This window comes from Mesoplodon bidens, assembly GCF_964165515.1.
Source record: "Mesoplodon bidens genome assembly, chromosome: 19".
NCBI lineage: Eukaryota > Metazoa > Chordata > Mammalia > Artiodactyla > Ziphiidae > Mesoplodon > Mesoplodon bidens.
In genome coordinates, this window is record NC_138179.1 from 46,654,383 (window position 1) to 46,671,120 (window position 16,738).

General features: G+C 40.5%; 1 protein-coding gene across 9 annotated transcripts in view; it reads left to right on the forward strand.

Annotated features, from left to right (window-relative positions):
• The first annotated feature begins 308 nt into the window (after window positions 1–308).
• STRADA (STE20 related adaptor alpha) overlaps window positions 309–16,738 on the forward strand; it is a 29,224-nt gene continuing 12,794 nt past the window's right edge. Inside the window, exons 1-4 of one of the 9 annotated variants that reach the window (XM_081218836.1) lie at window positions 322–723; window positions 8,912–8,991; window positions 11,593–11,650; window positions 13,888–13,916. In XM_081218836.1, coding sequence (XP_081074962.1) covers window positions 8,956–8,991; window positions 11,593–11,650; window positions 13,888–13,916 — 123 coding nt within the window. In that variant the 5' untranslated portion in view covers window positions 322–723; window positions 8,912–8,955. Of the gene's footprint in view, window positions 724–8,911; window positions 8,992–11,592; window positions 11,651–13,887; window positions 13,917–16,738 lie in introns of those variants that run through there. The other 8 variants (XM_081218837.1, XM_081218839.1, XM_081218835.1 and 5 more) reach the window with 8 other exon arrangements.

Genomic DNA, 16,738 nt, shown 5'->3' on the forward strand with positions numbered 1-16,738 from the left:
CCCTCCGTTGAAAACCGAATGCCCTCAGGTATGCGCATCGCGTAATGAGGTAACTCAGCACTGGAGAACCGCTCTCTTGAGAGGCCGCCGCTGAGGGCCCGCCGCACCAGAGGAGACGCGGGAACCAGGAAGAGCTTACCCACCTGCCGGGCCTAGCGGGCCGGGACGGGCCTTCCTCTCCTGAGCGGGGCGGGGCGCGGCGGGGCGCGGCGAGGCGGGGCGGGCGCGGCGAGGCGCGGCGGGGCGGGGCGGGGCGGGGCGCGGCGGGCGCGGCGGGGCGGGTTGGGGCGGTTCTCTACCAGCCCTCTCCGGGTCCCTCTACTGCGCATGGCACGTTGCGTACCTCCCTCCCAGCAAGTGGCCTGGCGGCAACGCGGCCTTAAACCAAGGAGGCGGAGCTGAGATTGGGTCGGGACTGCTTGCTAACTCCAGGACCAGGTACCGGGCTGACGGGGCCGCCTGGTGCGCTCCAGGGATCGGTCCCTCCTTGCCCTGACGCCGATTCCATCTCCTCGGGGGAGGGCCTCCGGCAGAGCGGCCATCCTGAGCCCCCCCTGGCCCTCTACGGGCCCCTTTTCACCCGAATTCTTCTTGATTCCCGCAATGAGGGGCTGCAGCCCGAGAGCAGAATAGGCTTGGGCCTGGCCCGGAGACACCGGAGCAGAGTTGCCGGGCGGAAGAAGCGAGCGCCTGCTCCCTCTCCTCTTCCCCCCTCATTTTCAGGTGGGAAACCTGGGGCCCAGGTGGCAGTTTGTCCTGATCTAGCAAAGAGGAGGCATATCCTAGGCTGCCCTCTCCCCGCATCCCCCCACCTCATCCCCATCTCATCCCAGGCTGGATAGCCAGTGGGTCAAGCCCTCCTAAGGACAGAGATCAGGTACTCCCTGAATCAGCCTAAACAGAGCTTCTGATTGTCTTGTTTTCCAAAATGCTTAAGTGCCCACAGTAGACTGGGGTGGAGATGAGGGGCGGGGGTAGGGAAGTGAGCGAGAGAGAAGGGGTGTGGTTAAATAAAACTGTTCAAGTTTTCAGGAAATGGGGAACTAACTTCTCTGCCCAGCCTTCTGCTAAGATATCCTAGGATATTCTAACTTGACTTCTCCCAAAAGAGCAAAAGCCGTTCGAATTGATTCTTTTCTTATTGTAATATCTGTTGGGGTAGAACCGTATTCCAGTATGTATTTGTGGCATTAAAACAGTTTTTCATTGATTGATGGATACTTTTCTTTAGAGACCCCCAAGACTGTTTCTTGTCCCTGAGAGTTGAAGAAACCAAATTTTTCCTGATTTTCAAATCTCCTCAGGCCAGGAGCCTATTCAGCCATATGTTAGTGCTGAACGGGTTAAATCTGTTGCCCCCCCCTCACCCTTAACTAGGTTTCTTAGAGGTATTGTGGCTCAAATGCAGTGTTTATAGTTGTAATCGCAGACATGGAGGAAGTTTAGAAAACCAGTGACAAAAACAGGGAAAAAAGGAAAAATCAAAGTAAATGAATCTCCTTTCTATACCACTTGGCATCTGGTCAACCTCATTGTCAAATCAGGTGATGCTTTTTCAGTCATTATATCTTTGCACACACAGTCTTGACACTTCTCCCTAAGCTTCTCTATTATCACTCATGGTTTCTAGAGCACAGGCTTTGGAACAGAACTGATCAGTCCTCCACCACTTGCCTGTGTAACTTTGTTTTTTTGTTTGTGTGTTTTTTATTTTTTGGCCATACCACACAGCTTGTAGGATCTTAGTTCTCCAGCCAGGGATCAAACCTGCAGTGGAGGTGTGGAATCTTAACCACTGGACCACCAGGGAAGTCCCATGCCTCTGTAACTTTGGGCATTTAACCTCTCTGAGTCTTAATTTCCTGACCTGTAAAATGAGGATCTATAATACTTACTGTGAGCTGATCTCCGTGAAGCATTTAGCACAGATCCTAGCACATACTAAGTTCACATAAGTGTCTGCTGCTTTTATTATTTTTACCATTATTAATTTAACAGATACAGGAGTGCCAATATTAAGTGTTGGTCACAGTAGCCCCTGGGAATGCAACAGTGAACGAAATGCGTTCCCTGCCTTCACAGAGTCTCTATTCTAGTGGAGGAAACTGATAAATAGGCAATTAAGAGAGTGGTAGGTATAAGGGTTGAATACAGAGGCCAGACATCTAACATGGGTGGGGAGGGGCGGTCAGGGAGGACTTCCTGTAGCACAGGACACCTGAGATGAGCAGTGAAGGACAGGTAAAAGTTAACAGATTGGGAGAGTGTTAGTGGTCCACAAGGGGAAGCAGGATCGTTAAAGTTTTTCCTTTGGGTTCCATTTCCTACCTGCCTTTCAAGCTCCATGTCCTAAATATGGACCTATCCCAAGGCTTACTTCCCAGCTTTCTGCTTTTCTCTTACCGTTTTCTTCTTTAGTGAATTTTTGTCGCTCATATAGCTTTAGCTGCTAACTTCCAAGTCCACATAGCCATCTCTAAGCCCTCTTTTAAGCGTCAGTCTTTTCAGTACTTCTCTAACTGAATGCTGTTTCTACCTGGGATATATAACTGTTTCTCAACCTCAGTATGACCTAAAAACTCAAACTCATCCTTCCACCAAAACTTCCATCTCTGAGCTTTCCCATTTTGTCTTTGACAAGCTACTCTTTTCCCAGTTACTTGGACACACACACAAAAAGTCAGAGTCATCAGAGTTGTTCACAGTTAGAATGGGCTCCCTGATTAGGTAGTGAATCTCTGGCATGAGAAGTTTTCAAGCAGAGACTAGATAACCTTTATTCAGGGGGGTTTTGTTTTGTTTTGTTTTGGGTTTTTTTTTTTGCGGTACGTGGGCCTCTCACTGCTGTGGCCTCTCCCATTGCGGAGCACAGGCTCCGGACGCGCAGGCTCAGCAGCCATGGCTCACGGGCCTAGCCGCTCCACGGCATGTGGGATCCTCCCGGACTGGGGCACGAACCCACGTCCCCTACATTGGCAGGCGGAGTCCCAACCACTGCGCCACCAGGGAAGCCCCAGGAGTTTTTAAAAGCGGTTCTTCCAAAGGGTGGAGGATAGGCTCGATGACTTACGGTGAACTTACTAACTAAATTTCTTTATTTTTCCTTCTCCCTATCCATCTACTTCTTAATATTCCCTCCGCCACAGGCTCTTATCACCACAGATGTGGTCCAGTATAATTGTATTCTAACTGGCATTCCTTTTCTGAGTTATTTTCACCTCCCCCTCTCCCATCCCTTTGCAGATTAATATTCCTTAGAATGTTCCTTAGAACAAGGCTTCTCAAATGTCAATATGATGGTCCATAGATCAGCAACATTACCATCATATGGGAGCTTGTTAGAACTACCAGGCCCCACTTCAGACCTTCTGAATCAAAATCCGCATTTTCACAAGATCCTCAGGTGATTTACATGCACAATAAAGTTTGAGAGACACCACCGTAGACCACTGTTTTGTGTTTGTCACCTTTCTGTTCAAAACCTACAGTGGCTTCCTACTGCCTGCTGAATAAAATCCGTGATCTAGCATGCACTTAAGGCCTGTTAATCGTTCTCATATGTGTGGAGTTCTGCTTCTGTAACCGCCCTCACGTTAATTGGAGAGAATATGCAAAGTGCTGACATACTGCTCTGCCCATTTGATCAGTCTTTCAGTATTACTGCGTGCCTACTCTGTGCTAGGCGCTCTTCTAGAAACCAGGAGATACACCTGTGGATATGTAAGCACTAAATAATCAGCAGCTAATACTATTTTATGCTTGGAATTCCCATTTTCTTTAAGTCCTGTTTGACATTCAAGCCCCGCCTCTTCAATGAAACTATCCAGGTCCACCTAGCTAATCTTTCCCTTTGCTGAACTTCATAAAGTGTTGCCCATTTCTACTTTTGCCTTCCCCAGACCTGCTGAATTAAAATTTCTGGAGGCGGGAGTTTGGATGGGCATCCATAGATTTTTCTAACAACACAAATGAATTTGATACACATCCTGGTTTGGGAACCAGTGGTTCAGATCCTTAGCGAAGCTGTTGAAGTGGCAGCCTAGAACCAGTTCTTGGGTCTCTCCAATTGGGCAGTTGTATTTGTTTATACGGTGTTTTGGAATTGACTTTATTTTCTATTTCCAGTATTTTTTCCAGAGCGTAGATAATTCCTTCTGAGGATAAAAATCATCTCTTTATCTACATTAATATTCTCTTTTCTTTCTATTGTAGACTACAGATGGATATGGATGTTGTTTTCTCTTAAATTTCTTTGGCTTGATGCTTTGTGTTTAATGTTATTAGACAATGTGCATTCTAATAATCTTTTTTTTCCAAATTCAATCTATATTTTTACTATTTCATGGCAGGATAAATGATTCTCTGCATGGTGGGGTGAGGCTTCTATAAGATCAGGGTTGGGGTGAGAATAAATGCAATTTGGTAAAAATCTGTAGATGATTTTGAAAGGCCTCCTCACTCCCCTGGATTGAAAACCATTGCTTCGATTTCTCTGAAGCAGTTCTAAGGACTTTTAGATTCTGTGTACCACACTAAGTCCCCACCCCCATTGCTGTACCACTGCCACAACCCCTCACAACCCTACCCACCCTTAAAGAAAGAAGGGAAATGTGGCAGGGTTTTTTCTAGATTCTTCAAAAACATTTCTGAGTATTTATTTTAGTCATTTTACTTTTAAAATCAACTTTATTCAGATGTAATTCACCTGTAACAAAATACACTTTTTTTTTGTTTTTTTGGTTATTTTGGCTGCGCTGGATCTTCGTTGTGGCGTGCAGGCTTCTCTAGTTGCTGTGCACAGGCTCTAGAGCGTGCGGGCTCAGTAGTTGCAGTGTGCGGGCTTAGTTGCGGTATGTGGGATCTTAGTTCCCTGACCAGGGATCGACAGGCCCCCTGCATTGGGAGCACAGAGTCTTAACCACTGGACCACTAAGGAAGTCTCAAATATGCCTGTACTAAGTGTACAGTTTGTTGAGTTTTGACAGATAACTCACATAACCACCATGCAATAAAGATACAGAACTTTTCCATCACCCTGAAAAGTTCTCATGTGTCTCTTTGAAGTTGGTCCCTCATCTCACTGTTGGTCCCAGGCAAGCCAAATCTGCTTTCTGGGACTTCCCTGGTGGCTCAGAGTTTAAGAATCCAACTGCCAGTGCAGGGGACATGGGGTCAATCGCTGGTCCAGGAAGATCCCACATGCCACGGAGCAACTAAGCCCGTGTGCCACGACTACTGAGCCTGTGCTCTAGAACCCGCGAGCCACAACTACTGAGCCTGTGTGCCACAGCTACTGAAGGCTGCGTGCCTAGAGCCCATGCTCTGCAACAAGAGAAGCCACCGAAATGAGAAGCCTGTGCACCGCAATGAAGAGTAGCCCCGCTCGCCACAGCTAGAGAAAGCCTGTGCGCAGCAACAAAGACCCAACGCAGCCAAAAATAATCAAATAAATAACTTTATTAAAAAAAAAGATCTGCTTTCTGTTGTATTTTTACTTTTTCTAGAATTTCATGTAAATGGAAACAGTATGTAGATCTGTGTCTGACTTCTTTCACTTAACATGAAATTGTTGCCTATATCAGTAGTTTGTTCCTTTTTATTGCTGAGTAGTATTACATTGGTGTATGTACCACATTTTTAAAATCCATTTACCAGTTGGTAGATGTTTGGATTGTTTCCAGTTTGGGGCTCTTGTGAATAATGCTTTTACGAGCATTCATGTACAAGTTTATGAGAAAATATGTTTTCATTTCTCTTGAGTAGATTACCTAGGAGCAGAATTATTGGGTCATAAGAAGCTGCTAAACCATTTTCCAGCGTGGCCATATGTGTTTGCATTCCCACCAGCAACGTATAAGAGTTCCAGTTGGTTGATATCAACACTTGGTATTGTCAGTCTTTATGTTTAGCCATTTTGGTGGGTGTTTAGTGGTATCTCATTGTTGGTTTATGTACATTTCCCTGATGACAAGTAATGTTGAACATCATTTCATTTGCTTAGTGGCCACTCATATATCTTCTGTTCAGATATGTTGCCCATTGTTTAAGCTGAGTTGTCTTATTGTTGAGTATAGAAATTCTTTATATATTCTGTATATAAAGTCCTTCGTAGACACACACACACATATACGTGCACACACAATATGTTTTCTCCCAATCTTTTCATTTTCTTAGTCGTGTCTTTCAAAGACAGACATTTTTAATTTTGATAAAGATCAATTTATATTTTTATTTTATATTTCATGCTCTTGATGTTCTTTTTTTGAATCTCTACTTATCCCAAGATCATGAAGATTTTCTCCTCTGTTTTCTTTAGTAGTTTTAACTTTCTCTTTAGTTCTATGATCCATTTCAAGTTAATTTTTGTGTACGATGTAAGGTAAGGGTCAATGTTCATTTTTTCTAAATAGATACCAAGTTGTATCCAGACTGTCTTTCCCCATGAAATTACTTTGGCCATTCTTTTGAACATTAATTGACCATATGTGCATGGGTCTATTTCTGGATTCTCTGTTCTGTTCCACTGATCCATTTGTCTATCCTTAGACCAAAGTACACTGTCTTGATTACTATAGCAATAGAGTAAGTCTGGAAATCAGGTAATGTAAGCCATAACTTTCTTTTTCAAAACTGTTTTGGCTATTTTAGGTCTCTTGTATTTCCATGTAAACCTTAGACTCAGCTTATTAATTTCTTTTAAAAGTCTGCTGGAATTTTGATTAGCATTGCACTGAATCTGTAGATCAATTTGGAGAGAATTAACATCTTAATGATATAGAGTCTTCCAATCTATGAACATGGTGCACACTCTTATCTAGATCATCTTTAATCCCTCTTAGCAGTGTTTTATAATTTTAAACGTACAGGTCTTATCCATAATTTATTAAAATATTCCTAATTATTTTATGGTTTTGTAGATATTATTGATGGTGTTTTTAAAATTTCATTTTCTACTTGGTTGTTGCTAACATATAGAAATACAGTTGCATTTTATAATTGACCTTCTTTCTAAATTCATTTTAAGTATAATGATTTTTTTATAGAATACTTAGTTTTCTATGTATACAATCATGTCTACATAGAAAATCATAAAGAATTTTACATCTTTTCCAATCTATATGCCTTTTATTTCTTTTTGCCTTTTTGCATTGGCCAGGACCACTAGTACAATGATGAATAGCAGTGATAAGAACATTCTTGCTTTTCTTCTGTCCTTAGAAGAAACTCATTCATTCTTTTTACTGTTAATAGATGTTAGCTATATTTTTTTTTTAATTTTTAAATTTAATTTAATTTATTTTTTTATACAGCAGGTTCTTATTTGTCATCAGTTTAATACACATCAGTGTATACGTGTCAATCCCAATCGCCCAATTCATCACACCCCCACTCCCACCCCCCCAAAATTTTTTATACATATCTTTTAGCAAGTTAACTTGGTAAATTCTATTTCTATTCTATTCCTAGTTGACTATTCCTAATTGACTAAGAGTTTTTTTTTTTTAACTTGTGGGTTAGTGTTGAATTTTGTTAGATGCTTTTTCTCCATTTATTGAAATGATTGTATTTTTACTTGCTTACTCAGTTAATAAGGTAAAATGACATCGATTCATTTTTTAAACTTCCTTAAAATTGGTTGTTCTTTATTTGCAAACAACTTCAAACAAAGACAGTTTTGTGTGCATTGATTCATTTTTAAATGTTAAACCAATCTGTTATTCCTGAAGTAAACCCCACTTGGTCATGATGTATTATGCTTTTAGCCATTCTAGATATAAATTCTTAAGTATAAATAGCAAACATAAAATAAGATCAGGATGATATGAAAAAAGATACATTTGAGAAATGGCAAAAGCTCTTGGAAATGGGTAACAAAAATGTAACACTTAGTAGAAAGGTTGGAAAATAAAGTTTGAAGAAGTCTCCTAGAAAGCAGAGAGTTGTGAAGTATGAGTGAAATAAGTACAAAATCGGGGGCTAATTCTAGAAGTACACCTTTAACGATTAGAGCTTCTGTTCCTATTTCTTGTCAAAGAAATTACATTCCCCAGAATTGGAAGCCCCAAATCTCCACACTATAACGGCTGACTAAGTGCAACTGACTAAGCAGCTAGTCCAGATTGCAGCAGGATGGAGGGCCTCTGGAAGGCCGTCTCCAGGGGAAAATTGGAATGGATGAGTTTGAGTGTATGGAAAAACACACTGATGAGACTAATAGCAGAAATGTTGAAGTATTTGGAAAAGTTAATAGCTACATGGAAAAACGAGCAAGTGAAAAAATGAGGCAATTATTAACTCTAGGGGGGAAAAATGAGTGTATGGGAAAGAAGACGTGGTCATCTCTGTTTGCCTCAGCAAAGAACCATGTTTGCATAGTCCTAGTAATGTAAATTTGGACTATTGTTTTAACCAAAATTTATGTCAGAACTATGTTGGGAGAATGAAGGCAGGAATGTAGGGTGCAGGAAGTTGGTGTAGGAGAGCTTAGTCTTCACCCACCGTGGTAGGAAGTTGGTAGATAAATGTCTAAAATGGATAAGTCATGACATGTAAACAGCATTTAAGAATGATGATAAAAAGGAGGATAAACAGACAAAAGAATTGAAGGTAATTGCTTCTGTAGAGGGGTCAGTGGAGGGTTGGGTCACGAGAAATTTAAAAATTAACTTAAACAAAAAAACCCTATAAAAAACTTCTCTTACAGATATTGCAGTATTTCAGAATGTATTTGGCCAAAGTACATCCAGGTTTATTGTCACTTAAAGTTTCTCTAAACAAATCTTTAGAATCTAGGAATTTGTAGGTCTAGTACAGTGCTTTGAATGGTAGACCCATAGTAAGTTTTTGTTAATCAACAAATATTTCTATAAAAGCAGATTTGACTAACAACCTGTGTCTATTTTCCTTTTAGGTTTAAATTTTTGAAATTGAAGTAGGTCTACACGTTAGGAACTCATGTCTTTTCTTGTAAGTAAACCAGAGCGAATTAGGGTGAGTGCTTCTCTTCTTCTGGCTTTACTATTTTTTATTTTCTGAAAAGCAGTGTGTTTGGCAGATATTGTAGGAGGTTTTTGGGGTTTTTTTTTATGTAATGTTCAGAATCATACAGAAGTGAGGGATGTAGAAAGTAAAGCAGGTATTGCAGCCTCCACTCCTAAGAAAAGAACTTGCAGGGACTTCCTTGGTGGCACATTGGTTAAGAATCCACCTGCGAATGCAGGGGACACGGGTTTGAGCCCTGGTCCGGGAAGGTCCCACGTGCCGCAGAACAACTAAGCCTGTGCACAACTACAGAGCCTGTGTGCCACAACTACTGAAGCCCGCACGCCTAGAGCCCGTGCTTTGCAACATGAGAAGCCACCACAATGAGAAGCCCGTGCACTGCAACGAAGAGTAGCCCCCGCTCGCCACAACTAGAGAAAGCCTGCGTGCAGCAGTGAACGCAGCCAAAAATAAATAATAAATAAATTTTTAAAAAAAAGGAACGAATTTGCAGGCAGAGGCTGACCAGTGACATAGAATATACCCACCAGCTTGTCTGATAGAGAAGAAACAAGGTGGCTTATTTTATGATTATCAGTCATTCAACATTAAATGAGTTGCTTGCCCTTTTCAGTGTAGATGTGTACCCACTAATGATCTGCCTGTTTCCTACATGTTTTCAGTGAGTTTGTATGTTTTAAAAATCAGCATTGGACTTCCCTGGTGGTTCAGTGGTGGGGAGTACGCCTGCCAGTGCAGGGGACACGGGTTCGAGCCCTGGTCCAGGAAGATCCCACATGCCGCGGAGCAACTAAGCCTGTGTGCCACAACTACTGAGCCTGTGCTCTGGAGCCTGTGAGCCACAACTACTGAGCCTGCATGCCACAACTACTGAGCCTGTGCTCTAGAGCCTGCGAGCCACAACTACTGAGCCTGTGTGCCACAACTACTGAGGCCCGTGTGCCTAGAGCCTGTGCTCCGCAACAGGAGAAGCCACCTCAATGAGAAGCCCACACACCACAACAAAGAGTAGCCCCCGTTCACTGCAACTAGAGAAAGCCCACGCACAGCAACAAGGACCCAATGCAGCTGAAAATAAATTAATTAAAAAAAAAATCAGCATCAGATTGTAGTCTTTGGAACGCTTTTTTGAACCCGGGCCCTTGGCAGTGAAGGCACGGAGTCCTAACCACTGGACCACCAGGGAACTCCCATCATAGGTTTTAATTGAAGGCTTTTTGAAAAATTTTATTACACCTGAGAACTTCACTAGCTAAAATGACCTCAAGAACAAATACTGGGTTTAGCTTCTTTACAAGCTTCCTAAATGATTTCCTAGAAGACTGTCTTGTTTATTATCAAGTACTTAATTTCTAACTGCTGTAGGAATTATTTAAAAATTCTGTAACACTGTATGTGTACTGTGAGACATTGTGAATATACCACTTTCTCTTTTTTTTCTCTTTTGGCCGCACGGCTTGTGGGATCTTAGTTCCCCAACCAGGGACTGAACCCGAGCCACAGCAGTGAAAGCCTGGAATCCTAACCACTAGGCCACCAGGGAACTCCCTTAATATACCACTTTCTTTAAATATTAAGGTGTAAATTATATTTTGTGTTCCAGTGAATATAAATTTTTTATATCAAATTTTTTTAAATTTACAGTGTTCTTTTTTAATTTGGAAAAAATTGATATAGAGAATGATGTTATAAATTCATAGTCCATATTATGCAACTTATTTCTGAATGTTCCTTAATCTTCCTTTTTCTTATGTTTATGAGATAAGAATAATTTATAGTGGAAAGAGTAAACCTCGCTATTAATTAAGAGAAACAAAACAATCCCTCTTTAGCCTGAACTCTACCCAGTGGAAAGAATACCCCTAAGCCAAGCTTTAATACCAGCCCTTGAGTGAAATATAACCTTGATCCCATTGCTTTTATGTATGAGCTTCTTTTCTATTTCAACCTAACCTGATTCAGGTGAAACCAGACCGCTGATCAGTATGATGGAAATCCAATACTAGTTTGAAATAGTCAGGTAATGGGAACCATAGATTAGTCATGCTAGTTTGGTCCTTGTAAACTTGGTAGAAAATGTAAACGTTGGTGATGTCTTTAGAAATCCTAGTGGATGAAAGAATATGCAGTCTGCTATTTCCTTTTACAAACTAATAGAGGCTTGTGAAAAACTGTTTCATCCCTATTTTCTGTGTGTGAATTCTAGTATTTTTCAAATTGGCATTAATGATCCAAAGCATCTGTAGTAGACAGCCATGGAATGAATAAGATGGAACCAAAAGGCAGTTTTATATATAGGAAGGACAAAAGCATTCTTCATTATTAGGGCCAGTACTACTTATTTCTCATCTGTCAGATTTAAGAATTGTTTATCAAACTAGGCAAAGAAGAATAGAGAAAGGAATTAATCTATTGTTTTCAGTTGATTTAAATCCAAGATTTTCAAAACTTTTCCATAGAAATGTAGCTTAACTGTACTGCATGATTCGCTTTTTGTAGTTGTCTTTTTGTCTGTCTATCTAATGGCTGATAGCTAATTTTTTGTGGCTTGGAAGAAATACTAATTCTCTTTGGGGTTTTCCTCTTTAGCGGTGGGTCTCGGAAAAGTTCATTGTTGAGGGCTTAAGAGATTTGGAACTATTTGGAGGTAAGTACAGTATGGCATTTAGCCATCACTTCAGGATAAATATCGCTGCCTTTTTTGTTGATTAAATCAATTTATAGAAATTAGCAATTTAAGGGCAAGTTGTTATATTTGTTTGGCTACAGCTGTTATATTTACTTGGCTCCTTTTTGAATCCATGCTTTCCCCAAAATTTGAGGACTAATCTGGCAGTTGTCCTTGGCCTGTCTTGATTGTTAGAAAGCCAGTATTTACTTAAAAGCACACGTGTTTCTTCTAAGTATTTTTCTATGAAATACATATTCTTAAAGGAAAAAAAGTAGGTGTTTAAAAGTCTCTAGCCTTGAAGATTTAAAAAATAAAATTATAGTCAGGACAAAGGTAGCAGTGATATAAAAGTTATGGTTTTTCTGATCAATCTAGTTGACTCATCTTTTCATGAGACTTAGAGACTAGAGAAAAAAAAATCTGTCAGGACAAAAACACTGACTTCCTACTGTAAAATCTAAATGTTGATTCAGAAGTAAAGTAGGTTTGCAACTTTGAGGTTTAACAAATCCAGGCACTCCCCTTTGGCTATTTTCCAACTGAGCTGTTTTGGGAACTGTGATCTTGACCTAAGGCAAGGAAAATTCTTTTTCTATAAAAATAATAGTTGTAAAGCCCCTTTCTTTTTATCTGTACACCATGATACTCTCTTCAGCTCCTATAGCTAAAGAAATAGGTTATCAGATAGAGTATGTTGGTTAACTGATCCAAACTACCTCGAGAGGCTTGAGTAATTGAAAACTCAAACTTGTTAGTTAGTAGGTGGCACCTATTAATTTATCTTCCCTACTACCACTCAAAGAACTTCTGGAGTTGAATTGTTCATAAACTTTGTCAAAGGGTTTTATAGAAGACAAATAAGAGTTTAGAAAAAGGATGAGTTATTTTTGTTTTGGTTATAAAGAATAAAAATAATCTGCACAGTAAAGGAAAGGCTAATGGAACAAAAACACTATGTTCTGGTGCTATTCTCATTTGTTTCCCCATCATTCATGGCAATACAGTGGTTTTAAAAGTAAACATTGGCATTGATGGAAATTGAGTTGGAAGTCCAGTTTACATTAATTAGCTAAAAATATTCCAGTTATGTGAATTAGATGAATGGATTTTGGTTTCAGTGTCTTGAGTGTAGGATCTCTGGATGTCTTTTGATAATTCCCTAGTCTCTGATCTGAGGAGGATGAAGAGATTGTTCTGTATATTGTTTGCAGCTTAATGAAGTGTATGTTACCAAGGTGATTCAGCTTGGAATTTGCCTTCTGCTCTAAGAAGCCTTGGTTTGATTTCCTTTTACCTATTCACCTGGCTTCTTATCTTTGACTTGTAAGAAGCCCCTCTTAAGCACCCGCTCCTGCCATTTGTATACCAGAAAACTGATGTCCATGGCACACACACAAAGATCTTATTTTGATAAATTGAGGCTAATGTACTGTGCACCCAATATCTAGCAATATAATTTAAGATATTTGGAGACGTGTAATCATTCCAGTACTTTACAGTTAAAATCTTTACTTTGATCACTTTTCAGAATAGAGAAAATAGAAGGCACAGATACAGAATTTGTCTTCTTTTGGAGCAGAAAGTCATTTAAGTTGTCCTTTGCTTTATTCATATTCATCAGGAGTAGCAGGGGGCCACAAGGCCCTTTTGCTTTATTTTCATTTAGAATAGAATGTATCTGACTGGAGAATCAAATTGGGTAAATGGTCCCACAAACACATGTTACTGTATTAAAACTTTTTTTTTCTTTTTTTTTGGCAAAACTGTTTTCGAGTCCCTGCACTCCCTGGGAAATAGCCAACCATGTATATAATTTTATAACGAATTTTTTGTTCACAGTATAAGACTGAAACTAGCCTATTGAAAGTAACATTGTGTGCTGATGGAAAGTAATTGTATGACCAGAACTATAGCAGTTGAGTTGTACTCAGTAAAGAATACCCGTAGAATAAGAGCCTTGACAAGTTTTGAAGAGCCGTAGATTCATGTTTAAAACTCCATCTATCTGCAGCAATTTTACTGTGGATCTCTGGGTGTGTGTGTGTGTGTGTGTGTGTGTGTTTATATGTAGCACGGCAGGCACTTTTTGCTGTAATGATTCTTAAATGGTTTCCATTAGTAAATGTAGTCCTAAGTGCAGTAATTGCTGTTCTGAATGTGGGTGTGTCTTCTTCCAAAACCCAAAATGCCAACACTCGATCTCTCCACTCCAGAGCAGCCTCCGGGTGACACTCGGAGAAAAGTAAGTGATTTTCCAGGCTCTAGTACTGTGGCTTGTTGCATGGAGGTGACTTGTGGAATGTTGTATGTTTTTTTGGTTGGCTTATCATTTTATGTTTCTGCTCATCTGTCATTGAGTTTTATACGTGGTATAATTCTTCTACTTGTGGGGACTTAGGTTTCACCCTAGAGAGATTCTGATGTGTACTTTGAAAACTGAAAAACTCTCAGGCACTTTTTCTCTCTCCTCCCCTTTGTAGCCCTACCAGTCACCTGCCACCCCCTCCAAAAACTAAAAGGGACAGTTTCAACACTCTGACATGTGGTTATCTTTCAGTGGCTAGTAGTACTAAATTTCCCATCCTTAGTCTATTAATAATAGATTTCAGTCCACAGAGGTAATGTAGATCTCTGTCTAGATTATAAGGCAGGACGTCAAATCTAGTTTAAAAACAAAACCCCATGTTTTAAAGTACAAAACAGAAAATGTATTTTTTTGGCAGAAATTTCAAGACTCTTGCCCTGCTTCTTACTCTTCTAGTTTATTTTACCAGTGGAAATAACAGCAGCGTACCAAGCTGCTTATTTTTTTTTAATTTATTTATTTGTTTATTTATTTATTTATTTTTGGCTGCCTTGGGTCTTCGTTGCTGCACACAGGCTTTCTCTAGTTGGGGCAAGCGGTGGCTTCTCTTGTTGCAGAGCATGGGCTCTAGGGCGCGTGGGCTTCAGTAGTTGTGGCATGTGGGCTCAGTTGTTGTGGCTTGCAGGCTCTAAAGCGCATGCTCAGTAGTTGTGGCGCATGGGCTTCGTTGCTCCACAGCATGTGGGATCTTCCCGGACCAGGGCTCGAACCTGTGTCCCCTGCATTGGCAGGCGGATTCTTAACCACTACGCCCCACCAGGGAGGTCCCCAAGCTGCTTTTGATACTGTGAATCAGTGTCTTATACAGAGAGGATAAGAGCCCTTTTCTCCGTAGACTTCTTCCTCTTTTCAGATAACAGACCTTTGTGCCTTTTGCAGGCAGCTCCAAGGTGAGCGAAGGGTAAGGCTGCTGACTAGGAATTTCTTCCTGAGTAAAGCTTGGCTGCGCTTTACTAGCCAAGAGCACTTCAGTATCAGATCCCAATATTTTCCAGTCAGGAGACCAACAATGTGCCCTATAGGATCAGTTGGGTATTTTTCCAGAGTACAGTGCCAATTATATATAGTTCTTATATTTTCACAGGTGTCAAAAGTTATCCTGTGTGAAACCTTTGGGAGGTTGAATGTACTTATTTGTTGGACATTTCATAAATATTGTGTTTGTGTGCTTTATTGTATTTTGTCTTTAAACAAGCTCTTTAAACAACGTTATCATTTTATGGTCATTTCTGGATAGCAGTAGCTTATGTATTTTTCAAATGCTTCAAAATGAACAAAGTGCTTTTCATGGTGGGGGAAACTAATTTGATAGAATTAGTTTCTTTCTCTAGGCAATTTGAGATTATACATTATACTAATAAAACTGTGCCATGCTATGTTTAACGAGAATGGGCTAGATATCTCCTTTTCATCTGAATTTTGACCTTTTCTAAATCTGAAGCAGTATAATGGACTAAACTGCCTTTCTTGTGGTAAAACCAGACCAAATCTCTTCCTTTCAAAATATTGCCTTTGTTTGTTTTCCTAAATAAAGGTCGCCTTCTGTCTGAGTTCAGACTATAGAACATCCACAAAGTAGAAAGCATCCATTTTAGGGTCATTTCCAGGGAGTTGGGGGCAGGATAGAGGGGTCACAGCAACCACCAGACTAGTTCATTTCATGCGATTCTGGATTGCCCAATGAACTCATATTCCCAATTACCTAAAGAATTTCATTTTCTAAACCTAACACTTTGAAGTAGTTTTCCATAGTCAACAAAGACAGTAGAAATATTGTCAAGTTACGAACGAATCATATCAGTAGTTTAATGAATCATTTCTCACCTAGGCTCAACAAAAGTGTGGCTTGAGTGTGTAGCCTGGTAGGTAGTATGTCTTACGTGGGCTCCTGGCAAGGAAAAGGGAGATAGGTAATTTTAAGAAAAAAGTATCCTATATGTAGTTTCTCCAAAGGGAGTTATTTAAAGTGCATATAAAGGAATTTTTAAAAATCTCAGGTCTCAGCTGTCCCTCATAGTCCGTTTCTTTTTCAAATTAGAGAAACAAGGAGTTTGCCTAGAGATCAGAGGAGAGACCTTCAAATACAAAGTCGTTCTAGGTTTGTCCTCATTGGGGCCATATTGTTACCTGCTAAAAAATGCAGTACTTTCTCACATGCAGGTGTCAGATTCTGATCTGTGAAGTTCTGGTAACAGGGGAGCTAGGGAATGTGTTGTAGGAGGGCTGGCATTTGCAGTATAAGTCAGCATGTTGAACTGTCTCCAGTGGAACCGACTGGTACGTTTGCTCTCCTCTTCAGCCCATGGGAATAACAAGGTCATGGGCAGAAAACCTCCTGAGTTCAAACGTTGCTTAGATGATGACTTTTTAAGTAGATGCCAGCACCGTTGTAGGCATTGGGGAATACATCAGTGAAAAAGACAGACAGGCCCTGCCCCGACAGAGCTTGCGTTCTAGCAGAGAAGACAGGCAATAGACAAAATAAACTGCAGTGACCACTATGAAGAAAATCAAGCAAGATGACATAATAAAGTGACTGGGAGCTACTTTACTTGGCAGGACAGAGTCTTCAATGAATAGGTGACATTTAAGTTGAGATCTCAAGGACGAGGAGAAGCAGCGATGAGAAAATGGTGGGGCAGGAGCGTTCCAAAGGGACAGCTGGTGCGAGTTTGCTAAGACTGCTGGTTCGTGGGGGT